Source organism: Pseudorca crassidens, chromosome 11 (genome assembly GCF_039906515.1).
Source record: "Pseudorca crassidens isolate mPseCra1 chromosome 11, mPseCra1.hap1, whole genome shotgun sequence".
Classification (NCBI taxonomy): domain Eukaryota; kingdom Metazoa; phylum Chordata; class Mammalia; order Artiodactyla; family Delphinidae; genus Pseudorca; species Pseudorca crassidens.
The window spans coordinates 79,460,606-79,473,104 of record NC_090306.1 but is presented as its reverse complement, the minus strand read 5'-3'; the positions used below and the strand labels follow the sequence as shown (position 1 = coordinate 79,473,104).

At 49.6% G+C, this 12,499-nt stretch overlaps 1 protein-coding gene across 9 annotated transcripts; it reads right to left on the bottom strand.

The window, feature by feature from the left end:
• Positions 1-401: 401 nt before the first annotated feature.
• Positions 402-6,344, bottom strand: SOCS2 (suppressor of cytokine signaling 2). Of its 9 annotated transcripts, none has more exons than XM_067697545.1 (4): positions 6,326-6,344; positions 3,505-3,865; positions 2,726-2,767; positions 402-1,866 (listed from the first exon to the last, which is right to left on the bottom strand). In XM_067697545.1, the coding sequence occupies exons 2-4, from the start codon at positions 3,641-3,643 to the stop codon at positions 1,409-1,411; spliced, it is 639 nt and encodes a 212-aa protein (XP_067553646.1). In that variant the 5' UTR covers positions 3,644-3,865; positions 6,326-6,344; the 3' UTR covers positions 402-1,408. The 9 variants fall into 9 exon arrangements, with proteins under 9 accessions (XP_067553646.1, XP_067553647.1, XP_067553645.1 ...); XM_067697546.1 differs by lacking the exon at positions 6,326-6,344 and adding an exon at positions 5,862-6,244; XM_067697544.1 differs by lacking the exon at positions 6,326-6,344 and adding an exon at positions 5,641-5,849.
• Between the last annotated feature and the right edge of the window lie 6,155 nt (positions 6,345-12,499).

Below are 12,499 nucleotides of genomic sequence, written 5' to 3'. Positions count from 1 at the left end.
AACTCCAGAAAAGATGGTGCATTTGCAACAGTCGTGAGACCGTGTGGCAAAAAAAAAAAAAAAAAAGGCCATAAAACTCTTACTTTGTCTTTTGTATTGTGCCTATTCAACCTGTAAAAATTTTTGTAATTTCTAAACCAGGTTTTTCGGAAACACAACCGGCGTTAGTATTATGCCTTTTCAAGTTGTAAAAGACCAGGCCATTTGGCAATTCTTGTAGTTTCTAAACCATGCTTTCCAAAATGCAAAGGGCAAGTGTGACCTGTAACTTTAGAGAAGGGCAAGTAACGTTCTACCGCTGGCTGAATACTTAGTTATTTCACTTGACGTAAGTTTTTATGGCAACCCTCTATTACCATGAAAGTGTATGTCCTCTCCGATTCAAAGTAATTAAGTGCAACTTGTGAAAGTCAGGTTTTTTTATTTAATACATTCTAATCAAATAGTAACAGCAGTAAATAAACACTTTGAAAAACAGGCAGGTATCCCCCTATATCTGGAAGAAAATTAAGTCAGAGTATTCTACATGGTAGAAGGGAGACAATTGCTAATGTCCATGGTTAGACCACTTGGAAATTTCTAAAGCCATTTCTGAAAAATCAATGGCAACAGGTTGTGGGACACAGCTACTTCAAAGGGTAAAATGTCTCTATCTACATGGTTTTATTAACAGGGATTGAGTTGCACCTGTATAGCATGACATTCTTGTCTTTAGCCTTAAAGGAAAAGAAGTCTTTTCCATTTGCACCAGTTTGAAATATTTCTGAAATAAGGCTCCCTTGAAATGGATTACTACAGTACTCATTCACATGAGAGAGTTCATACATGTAGTAAAAAGACAAATACAGGATTTCATGGTCACTTTTTTTGGTTGATTTGGTTAATTGCATAAAATGAAGGATAAATACTCACAAGCATATCTGTTTAACAAATCTCCTAAGTACATCAGAATGCAAAGTATCAAATGTCCTAAAATAGACTCTGATCACCAGGCATACAAAATTGAAGTTAAGCCTGTGTCAGTTTGGTTCCTTCCACTTCTTCAGCACTCCTAAGTGGAGCTCCTTCTCTACTGCCGGTGCTGGCACCTTCCACCTAACAGGAACCTCAGAAAGGCAGAGTTCTGATAAAGTGTTCCTTCAGCCTTTACTTGGGACGTTTTATTTTTAACTTAAAAGGATAAACTGGTCTTGGTCAGCCTTAGGAAGGGAAGCATCACTCAGGTGAAAATATCTGGGGGAACTTTAAATACCTAGCTACCCCTCCACACATTTAAATTAGATTGACTTCAGCTGTTCTTAGAATTCTGCGTAGTTATCCAGAGCCGTCACTCAAGTTTTGGTTCTCTTTTTACATAGCTGCTTTCGGAGATACTCTATAGGAGGCATGTTTAGAAAAAGAGAGACACTTATACCTGGAATTTATATTCTTCCAAGTAATCTTTTAGTCTTGTTGGTAAAGGCAGTCCCCAGATGGTACCGGTACATTTGTTAATGGTGAGTCTACAGAGATGCTGCAGAGGTGGTGCTGATGTGTAGAGCGGTTTGGTCAGATAAAGGTGAACAGTGCCGTTCCGGGGGGCTTCTGGGCCTGTCCGCTTATCCTTGCACATCTGAACATAGTAGTCGATCAGATGAACCACACTGTCAAATTGTTTAAGCTTGGACTTGACACATATGATAGAGTCCAATCTAAATTTCCCATCTTGGTATTCGATGCGAAGATTAGTTGGTCCAGCTGATGTTTTAACAGATATTGTTAGTAGGTAATCTGAATGCGAACTATCTCTAATCAAGAAAGTTCCTTCTGGTGCCTCTTTTAATTTCTCTTTGGCTTCATTAACAGTCATACTTCCCCAGTACCAACCTGGGGTTTTTGTTCAAAAGAAAAAGAAAAGAGAGTAAAATAGTTATTATAGAGAATTTTTAAAATAGGGTAAATACTTGGCAACAATTTTTCTAGCTCTAAAAAGAAGTGTGTGAAAGTTTACCAGAGGCTACCATAAACACTTTCTATAGAAATCTGATGAAAACATAGGTCCATTTTATTTTCTGAACAAACTGCAAGCCAGTTTTCTTTTTTAAAAGTAACTTTCTGTAGCTGTTCTTTAAACTCTCTTAAGACTTTCTCCTAACGAAACAAAAGAATGTTTGCAGTATGACACATTGGCTGACCGGGCATGATGCTTCTCCACTAGTCAAGTGAAATCAAAGATTTAATGTAAATTAAGTCAGAAGTTAGAAATAAAAGCCATGCCCTTAAAAAAGTGGAAAACCCAACTCCAGTTAATACCAACAAGATAAAAAGAAGCAACTTTCTGAATGGTTGGTGTCCACTCCCACCCTCCCCAAATCTGTTAGCGGCTGCGTCCATATCTCTTTTCGAAGTGCCGTAAAGCACCGCTATTTACTTGTTTTAAGAGGGCAGTTCTAGTATGATACAATAGCTTCTGTTCGCTGCTTTGATTACAACTACCTTATCAGCCATTGAGAAATGAGAGAAAGCCCAATTGATAGTTAGTACTTCCAGTTTACAGTCTTCCATAAACTCTTTTGGACTTTGCCCTAATTCAAATCCAATCACAACCGTCGGTCTCCCCAGCATTCTCGAGTCTACCTGCCAGTTCCATCTCCCATCCCGTTTTCAAAAGTGACTTAGCAACATCTTACAGTTTAAAAGTTTGAACAATACTCCCCCGCCTCCAAAAAAAAACTTGCTCGGGTACCTGCAATCTGCCGGTTCCTCCCGCTGAGGGAAAGCCCGTGGCCTGCACGGAAAGACCGGAACCGCAAGTGAAGGAACTTTTCCTTCTCCCTACTGCTACCAAAACTTCAACTTTGCCCCAAACGTAAGCTTTGAGGATCCTGATTTTGAAAGGCTGCAGGTTTGCCAGAATCTTTTTTTCCATCTTTTCTTCTTTCAGATGCCGAGAGACGACAGCGAGCCGCGCAAAGCGCAAGACTGCACTTGAAACAAGCGAGGCCAAGCTCGGCTGGGGCTTCGCAGCCCGCCCTCCTCCCGGCTTTGCGGCAGTCCTGAGCGGCAATCAGTCGGTCCCCGAACTTGGCCGCCAAGATTCCAGGCTGCAGCGGCTGCCCGGCCCGGGAGCCAGATGCAGCTGAAGCTGCGGGCAGCGCAGCGCCCACTCGCCGCCCTCTCACCCCGCGGACAGGAAAGGAGCCGGGCACTTTCTCCGGCTAAGGTCCGAGCCCGAGTGCCGACCCCCAAACGGCCGCGGAAAATAGCAAAAATTCCAGCGCCCTAAGAGTCTATTTCCAAAGAGCCCTTCTAGCGCTCTAACCTCCCCTAGGCCTCTGAGTCCCCCGAGAACCACTTTTCTTTCGCATTCCAAGGATCCAGGTCCGTAGGAGCATTCTCCCCGCGGTTCCCTGATCTGGGGCGGGGAGGGTAGCGATTGCTTCCCAGCCTCGCTAGCACAACCGCATCCTTGTCTTTGGGGAGGCGCCCCCTTCTCGCACGCATTGCGGCCGGTCCGCTCCCTACCTGTGTGACTAAGTTCCCGCAGGGCCTTCGCCAGACGCGCCGCCTCCGGGGACGGCTCCTCCGCCGACCCCGAGGTCCCCCAATGGCTCTGCGTCCCTTCCGCGCCATTCCCGGAGGGCTCGAGGCACCGCAGGGTCATGGGAGAAGGGTCACCGCGGCAAAGACAGGTGGCCGCCCGAGCTGGGGTCAGAGAGGGGCACGCGTCCTTCTTAGAAGTCAGTGGAAACCCCAAAACGAGTCCCTGAGGGGTCCGCGAAATGGAAATGGAGGGGGAGGTAATGGGGAGCCGCTGGTTCTTCCTCCCCGGGTCCCGGTGCACGGATAGCAAAATCCCCCGCAGGCGCGGTCACGCACAGTTTGCCTGCAAAGAGAAAGTGGAGGGTTGGGTCAGTCGGAACTGGACCCCTGCGGCCAGGGCGTGGGTGGAGGGACAGAGACGTGGAAAATCCCGGGAATCCTCCGCGTCTGCGCTCCTGAACCATTTAACCCCGAGCATCCAGTTACTGCCCTGGTCCGTTCTAGAGAAAGAAGGATAAAGAGAGAGCAGGGATCCAAGACGCAAGAGTTGGGGCGGGGGACAGGATGAGGGTGGCGAACCGGCTTATTTCCCGCCCAGGGCTGCTCGCTGAAATCGCAGACAAGGAGATGAGAAGAGCAAAGAGTCACCTGCGGGTACGGTGGTAAACAGGCCTCAGTCAAGGACAAGTAGAAAAACGTAAAAAGGAAAGAACAGGAGAGGTCCCCACTTGGCATTCCTATCTCACACTCCGCACAGCCCGGGGAGCCCCAGGAGGAAGCACCCCGCACAAACCTAGTTCCCGGCCCTACAGCGCCGCGGGGCTTCCCGGGCAGAGCCTGCAGCCCGGGACGCGGAGGTGCGGGAGCTGCCGCAACACAGCAGGAGAGGCTGCCTCCCTCCCCTCCCCCCGCTTCCCGGAGCTCGCTTGGGGCAGGGGTTGGGGGCGCCGTGGCTGCCGCTCCCGAGGCCGGGCGGCTGAGGCTGCTGTTGCCGCCGCGAGCGCTGTCGAGGAATCTGCCCGAGCGCACAGCCCGCGCGGGGGCTCCGAGCCCTGACCCGAGCCGGGGGCCGAGCAGGCGGCAGAGAGAGCTGCGGGACGTGCTAGACAACCCACGCTGAGCCCTTACCTCGGCCTCGGCCGCCGCTGCCGCCTCCGCACCAGGCAACCTCCCCAGCAGGCATGGGGCGGGGGAGCCGGGAGGGGCCCGGGAGGAGGGGTGTCTGCCCGAGTTTCCCCTGTTGACTTTTAATTTGGGAATGAGATGCCTGGGGATGTGACGAGCCCTGTGCTCAGCGGCGGGGGCGGCCGGAGTTCTCTGCACAGAGGGCAAACGTGAGCCCCGGGGACCATCGCCTCGATTCGCCGGGCTCTGACACCCCCTCTGGGCTCGGACACCCCCGACCCGGGGCAGCTGCTGGGTTCCCTCCGGCTGCAACCAAGGAGATGAGAAGGAGAGAGGGAGGGAGGAAAGAGGGCGGGAGGTAGGCGGGTGGGGAGGAGCGGGAGATCAGCTTATTAGGAGGATTATTAATCTGGATGGCAGTTTAGGGGAGGAAAAACAAAAACAAAAACTCTGGAGACTTCCAGACGCCGGGAAAGAACTGGAGAAAGCAGGCAGTAGCTCCCAGCCTCGGGGCAGAGCTGCAGCTCGGGCTCTCTAGCCCAGAGGCTCGAAACTGCGGAAGCCAAGGCTGTCCCGCTCTCTCGGCCGCGCCCCAGTGCCCTCCCCAGCCCTCCTAGGGGCGGAGCCCTTGAGCTCCCCGGCCCGATACCTGCCGCGGGCCCCTGCCCGAGCTCCTCCGGCGCCCCAGCTGTAGGCGACGGGGATCCTGAGGCTGTGCGTCCGGGGCCCCGGCGCGCACTGTCCGCGGCCCGCGCAGTGCCAGTGGCGGCGGGCGAGAAGGCTCATGCTTCAAGGGAAGCCCAAGGCCCGCGAGCCGCGGCGGCGGCGAGACTAGACAAGAGTTAAATGTCTGTCCCCGGAGCGCTGTGTGCGCGCGACTTCCCAGACCTACGCGCCTCCCTCGCTCCCCGCCTCTCTCCCTAGTCCGCGCTCCCCGCGCGCCCCGCCCCGCGGCTGCGGAGGCCGCTTTCCAGGAACTTTCCAGGAATCCACCTCACGTGACCGCGGCCCCCGCTACTGCTTTAAAGAGACTCCGGTGCTAATGCGCAGGCTTCAGGAGAGACGGGCTCAGAGCGTTCGGGTGCCGGCCAGGGCGGGGTGGATGCCTGGGAATCCGCCCTCCTCTGACCCCACGCCCCGGAGTTCTCGGAGACGCGCAGGAGAAGAACCAGGCCATCACCGTCCCGGTTTCGGCGGCTGGAGCTTGCGCCCACCCATGCAAGCTGTGCGCCGGAGTCGAGCGGTTAGCAGACGTTCTCGCCCCTCGGCCCGCCGCGGCTGGTTGTCTTTTCCATCCCCTCCGCGCCTTCTCTAGGCGACTTTCCAGGCCGCACATTTTCGGGGTGGTGGTGGCTGGAGAGACTAGAGATCCTCGGAAAGGGCCCCTCCCGCTCTAAGACACATTAATGGAGTGGGAGAGCTCCCTCTTCAGCACCCCCGCGCCCACGCCCGGGACCCGGAGGGAGCGGGCTGATGGCGGTCCTCTCGGGTCCGGTCCTAGAAGGCTGCCAGCGGGCGTAGCGCGGCGCCTTGTTAAACGGCGCCGGCCGCTCTGTCTCCTCCCCGTGGCGGTCTTGCTCGCTGTCTCCCGCACCGGCCCAGCCCGGCTCCTCCGTCCCTTCCTCCTCCTCGCCGCTCCGTAGTCTCCTTCCGGCCACCCGGCGGCCCTCCGGCTCACCTGCGCCGATCGCGGAGGGGGCGCCCAGACCTGCGCGCCCTGGTGGTCCTGGCCGGCCCGTCTCGGTGTCCGCAGGCCGAGAGCGCTCGACTCTGCGATTTCCCGCAGAGCTTGCACCCGGGGCCCGGAAATGCGGAAAGATCCCAGCTCTTCTTCCCTGCCCAGGGACCCTCACCTCCTCCCACCTAGTTGAAGGCCACCTGGCCTCAGTTGAAACTCATCTCCTTCCCTGCACGTCCGCCTCCGAAATGTGACATACTGTAAATGTGACCTACTTTTTAAAAACCATTAACACTCATGGGAAAACCGGATCCAAAATTTCGATAACCATTTTTCTTTGAAATACTATTCTATTGCATCACTATTCAAAAGCTTGAAAGGTCAATGGCCACTTTTAGTTGAAGCGTTGGCCATAGGGAAGTTGGGCGAGGAAAGGGGAGGGGGCGTAGGGGAAGGCGCGGCTCACAAACCTTGCCTGGTGCACCCCCCTGCTGGCTCTGCGAGGAAGCATAAACCAGCTCCTGCCTTCAGGCCGGGAGTCCTGGACAAACGGTTTTTCTCAATAATTTTCCTGCTTTTGAGTAAATAATTATGCAAATGATAGGCAGATTAGCTGGAGAGGAAGGGGGGGTTGCATTTCCCAGCTAACAAAGGGTTTTGTCAACGATGGAGTCGCGTGCACTGAATCATGTTTTGTTTCTTAGAGTCTGATCTGGAGGGCAGAGCTAATTGAATCCTAGTTAAAACCCTCTATAATGGAGATGAATAATTTTGCACAAGTCGCTTATCGTCCTTGGACCCTAGACCTTTTCTATAAAATTAAGGGACTGGACTCTGGTTCTGGGTGACGGACTGGTATGAATGAAAAAATAAGATTCCATGTGGAGTTTGTGTCCAGTCTGAGGCCCAGAACCTTTAGGAGCCACTACATCTACTAGGGTTCATTATGCTCTAAATTATTCCATTTGACCTCTCCTTCCTTGGTAGAGCATCCCAGAGGAAGGGTGTACCCACTTTTCTGTAGTTTAAAGATATTTTTAAAATTTTACAAAGATAAAATAATTTCTATTTAATTGTCAATTGAAATGGATCTGCCAGCAGCACTTCTTAACGTGCTTTCCTGTGGCTTCCTAAGGACCTTTGCACACACCCTCCTCACTTCCTGGAATGCCCCTCCCCAGACTGGGTGCATGGCAGACTCTCATCATTCAGGGCCCAGCTCAAAGTCACATCCACAGAGAGTCACTGTCCACAAAGATTGCAATAAACACAATGCCAGCTGTAGGGGCACCAAGCTTTGTACCAAAGTAGGATTTTTAACTTTTGTTTCTGAAAGGTCTCAGCAATGCCCTGCATTTTATTGGCCCCAGGAAGCACATATGGGAGCCACTTAGGAAAATATTTATGAGATCATGTTAAGTGAAAAAAAGTACAATATGAAATTGTATCCATGCTATGATTTTGGCATTATAGAAGTATGTATGCATGTGGGCAAAAACAGAACGAGAAGAAATAAAAGCAGCTGTTTTTAGGGTGGCAGGATGTGGGTGCATTTTTAAATTTGACTTTCCTTAATACTGTTCTAGTATTTCTGATACAGCCATCAGTTTCCCAAAATTGCATGCAGGTGTCTTCACTTACTCTCAGGGGGTAGAGTATAGTTTGTAGAGCTGATGGACTGCCCTCCTGAACCCCAGACCTGCCACCCGGCATTACCCTTTAGATGTCTAATCGGTATCTCCCATTTAATAGGTCCCAAAATGGGGCCTAGATAACCCTTCCCCACCCACCCTTAAAAAGAAAATAAAAACAAAGCCATCCCTCCTGCACCCTTCCCCATCTCTGAAAATGTCAATTCCATTCTTCAGTTGCTCAGGCCAATCAACAGCCTTAGAGCCATCTTTGACTGCCCTTTCTCACACACACCCACATCTCACCTGTCAGCTAATCCTCTGACTCTGATTTCACAATAAACCCAGAATGGAAGCACTTGCCGCATCTCCACTGCACACTAGTCCAGGCCACCTCCATTTCTACCCAGCTTACTGCTGCAGCCTCCCTCTTGGCCTCCTTGCTCCCCAATAGGCTATTTCTGACAGAGCAGTGAGAGAGATCCTGTTTAAACTAAGTCATTTCACGTCCCTCCTCTGCTCTAACCCAAGTGGCTGCATTGCACCAGAGTAAAAGACAAAACACTAACAGCCACTTGCAAGACCCTAGAAGATCTGGTACCTCTGATCTCATCCCCTCCTGTTCTGTTCCTTGATCACAATGCTCAAGTCACACTGGACTTCTTGCTATTGGTAGCGCATGCTGCCCTTGCTCTTTCCTCAGGGCCTTTGTCTTTGCTGTTTCCTCTACCTATTACGCTCTTCCTCCAGATAATCTGCATGGTTCACTCCCTCACTTCCTCAGATCTTTATTCAGTGTCACCTTCTTAGTGAGACTTGACTGTTCAGAATCCACCCCTCCCCCCCACTTCTCTTGCCTCCATGCCATAGTTTTTTCCCTTACACTGATCACTATCTAACCTAGTTTATGTTTTATCCATTGGTCCAGTTTCCTATCTTTCTCCCCCACAAGAATGTAAGTTTCATGAGGACATATATCTGTATTTGTATCTACATTGTTTACAGCTATATATCTCAGCACCTTGAAGAGTTCCCAACATGTAGTAGGCACTCCACATGACTGTAGAATGAATGAATTGATGCTGCATCAGAATGGCTTTAAAGTTAAACTGCCCAGGCATGAATCCTCACTCCGCCACTGCTGGCTGCACATGTAATCTTTGGCAAATGATTTAGCCTCTTATGGAGATAATAATTAAACCTATAGAGGTATTGTGAGAACTACATGAGATAATCTATAAAAAGTGCTTTGGCACTTAGCAAATAATAAAGATTAGCTATTATTTCAACTCTCATTCTTTTACTCTCAGTGAGTTTGGATTTTTCTCCCTAGGGGTAAGATTATCTTATTTTTGCCTATATGAAACCCAACAGTCACTCTCTGGTCACTGCCCAAGAACTTCCCGTTAGTTGATTCCCTGGAGTTCACCTTCAGCTTTAAATGTATAGGGTAAAATAGTGATTCTGTTTGTTCCTAGATTTTCAGGAGTACATCTGTTCTGTTCAGCAGGGCAGGTGCATGGCTGCAGTAGTGAACTTTCATTCTAATTGGGGAGGGAAGGGAGAGTGATTTTCACAAAGCTGGAGAGTGTCTTCTGTTGCCCGCGTGGAGGAATTGCCAAGGCTTGAAAATCTCTGTGTACCAAACCCGAACTGCACCTTCTTGGTTTTGCAGTGCGGATGTTCTGATACTGGAATTGATGAGCAATCTGCACTGAGCTTCTGCTGAGTTGCAGAGAGAGCTTTTTGGGTTTTGTTTGGGGGCCGAGGGAATGACCGTTGACTGTTGTATCTAAAGTACCTGTGGGTAGAAGGTACCCTTTTAAGTGGCCACCATCCCTTCCTTTTAGAGTTTGCCATTTCACCACCACCACCACCACACACACACACACACACACACACACACACACACACACTCACACTCAGCACCTTCAAAGCTCCTTGTGATTCTGGAACCCACTCTTCTGGAGAGCATATGACCCAGGCTAGCCAATAGGAGTACCCCATGCCACTGGACACAGGGGTTTGTCCAGTATCACAGCCCAAGCAGATTATTTTTTTTAGGACTTGATGTAAGTGCCTCCCCTTCTGAGATGATGAGCAGTAATGACCATGCAAGCCAACTTTTCCACCACTTCGAGAGAGTCTGTCAAAGAACAAAGGCAACAGAGAAGAAAGCAGAGCTCAGGTTTGAGTGACAGGGAGAGATTCCTGAGCACTTGAATCCAACATGCCCGAAGCTGCACTGCCCTTCGGCTTCTCAGATACAGGAATGAAAGAGTTTATTTTTTCCCCACAGGGTTTGATTTGGGTTTCCGTAACTTGTAATCAAAGATACTCTCATGGGATGTAGTGGTTTGGGTGTGAAGGGATGTATGGGAGGGAGTGGAGTGGAGAATTGAGAAGACAAAGAAGAGAGCTGCCTTTCACAGTAATGAGCATCTCTTAAACTTCATCTGGTGCTTCTCAGTACCAATTCCCTTTACAATGTCCTGCTTGCTCCACCCCTATAGTGGAGGACACTCACTGGGGGACAGAGGAAGACGAGCAGATCCTGCTGGCTTCTGTGCTCTGGGTCAGGGATGGGGGGAGGGAGAAGCCAGGCAGATGGCTGTCCCCTAGACCTCTGGGACCCTGGGACATGGTTGATGGCTGTGTCCTTGGTCTTTCTACCCACAGAAGTGGAAGGGAATCATGTTCTAGGACAGTAGTTGTCAATGTTAAGTCACAGATCTCTCAGAAATTCTGGTAAAATCTATAGATCAGAGTTCAACAAACCACCTGCATATGGGCCATATTTGACCCTGAGAGTTATGGGTGGTCTACCAGGGTTCTAAAAAAAAAAATGTGAACCAAATAAAATCTCTGGAGATTTCGCCCCCAAAGAGATCCAGATTTTTGCTTTCTCTTAACCAGTCCTAAGATCTGTCCACACTGGGTCCCATTCCCTCAAGGCAGTGAGCAGCAGAAGCATAGTGGCGGCTGCCGCCTTTGGAAGGTACATCCCCTCCCATTCTCCACAGTCCTCAGCATCCTCTATGGATCCCCAGCACTGAACATTACTTGCCATCTGTCATCACCCTTACATTGCTGGTTTTCTTATGGTGAAGAAGTATTTCTCTGGCCCTAAGTCTCTACCAGAGTGAGGAAATTAAAAATAGAACCAAAAGATTGAGTATTTCAAGACAAATGGGAGAGAGCTTATTTCTCTGTGGAAGTGAAGAATATTCCTCTGTTTAATAGGCAAACAAAGTGTGGCTGGGTTCTCACATTGGCCTATTTCATTCTTCTATATTCCTACCTGGTCCTGCAGGCATTTGCAGACAGGTTCCATCTAAGACTTTATCTGCAGAAAAATGTTCAGGAGGCAGGCACAGATTGGGGAGGAGGTTAACTGACCATATGAAGCCTGACTGTGAGCCCCCAGGGGCCTGTTGACCTCAGGTGAGAACCCTTGTCCTAGAGGGTGGACAGTCTTCAATAGAGCACTCCTGAGAGATAAAGGTCTGGTTTCAGCACTGTATGGGGCGTTCTTTATTGGAACTGGTCTATATAGTCAGAGGATCACCAATCATAACACTCTGGTGCTGGAAAGGACAGTTTCACTAGTGCAGAAGAATTTTCTTCATCTTTCTCCTTCCCCACGCTGCTCTAAACTTCTGGTCACCTTGTTTCTCAAACACACCAAGCCTGCCTCAGGATCTTTGTACTTATTCTCTCTGAAATGCTCTTTCTCCAATATTCTCATGGCATCGCTCCCTCACTTCGTTCAGGTCTTTGCTCAGAGAGACCTTCCTTTTTTTTATCAGTGATTCTTTCTTTCCCCTGCTTTATTTACCATCCCAGCATTTATCACTACCTGACGTTATCAGTATTTTTCACTTGATATTTGTTTAATGTTTCTCTCCCACTGGAAATATAAGAGGAACTTTGTTTTATTCACTACTGTATCTCCAATGCCTGAAATAGCTCCTGGTCCATAGTAGATGCCTAATATAAAGTTGCCGAATGAATCAATTAAACAAATGCATCTACAAGTAGGGAAATTGAAACACTTCCACTAGCTCCTTTCTGGACTGGCTCCCTTTAATTTTTTCATCTTCCCTTGCTTACATGTGCTTCTCAGCTCAGTCTTTGGCTTAGCCTACAGACTCTGATCTGCTACCAAGAAGAGCTTGGGCTTTCCTGGAGTTTCTCCTTAATTTCCATGAGCCTGACTTCACAGCTGTAGTACCTAGTAGCTAGTAAGTGAGAGACTCAGCCACTCAACAAATGTTCATGAGGGCTTAAAATGTTCTAGGCCTTGTGAACAAATGTAACTCAGCCCTCTCTTAGTGAGAGACACCACCAGGAAATCATTTTAGCAAAGAGTGAAAAGTTGTGGAGGAATTAAGAGTGGCTTTGCAAACAGCTGGGAAGCACCAGTACAACCACCTTGGGAAGTCCAGAAAGGCTTCCTGGAAGAAGGGACCTTAGTCAAGACCCTTAACTTCTCTGGATTCTTGTTTTCTCATGGAAAATCTGGATTTGATGAGCTGTTATG

Coding starts and splice junctions, on each gene's coding strand:
- SOCS2 (XM_067697545.1), bottom strand. CDS start 3,643: ATGACCCTGCGGTGCCTCGAGCCCTCCGGGAATGGCGCGGAAGGGACG. Junction 2,768..3,504: donor GCGGGAACTTAGTCACACAG/GTAGGGAGCGGA, acceptor CTTTCCGTGCAG/GCCACGGGCTTTCCCTCAGC. Junction 1,867..2,725: donor GAGGAACCGGCAGATTGCAG/GTACCCGAGCAA, acceptor CAAAAACCCCAG/GTTGGTACTGGGGAAGTATG.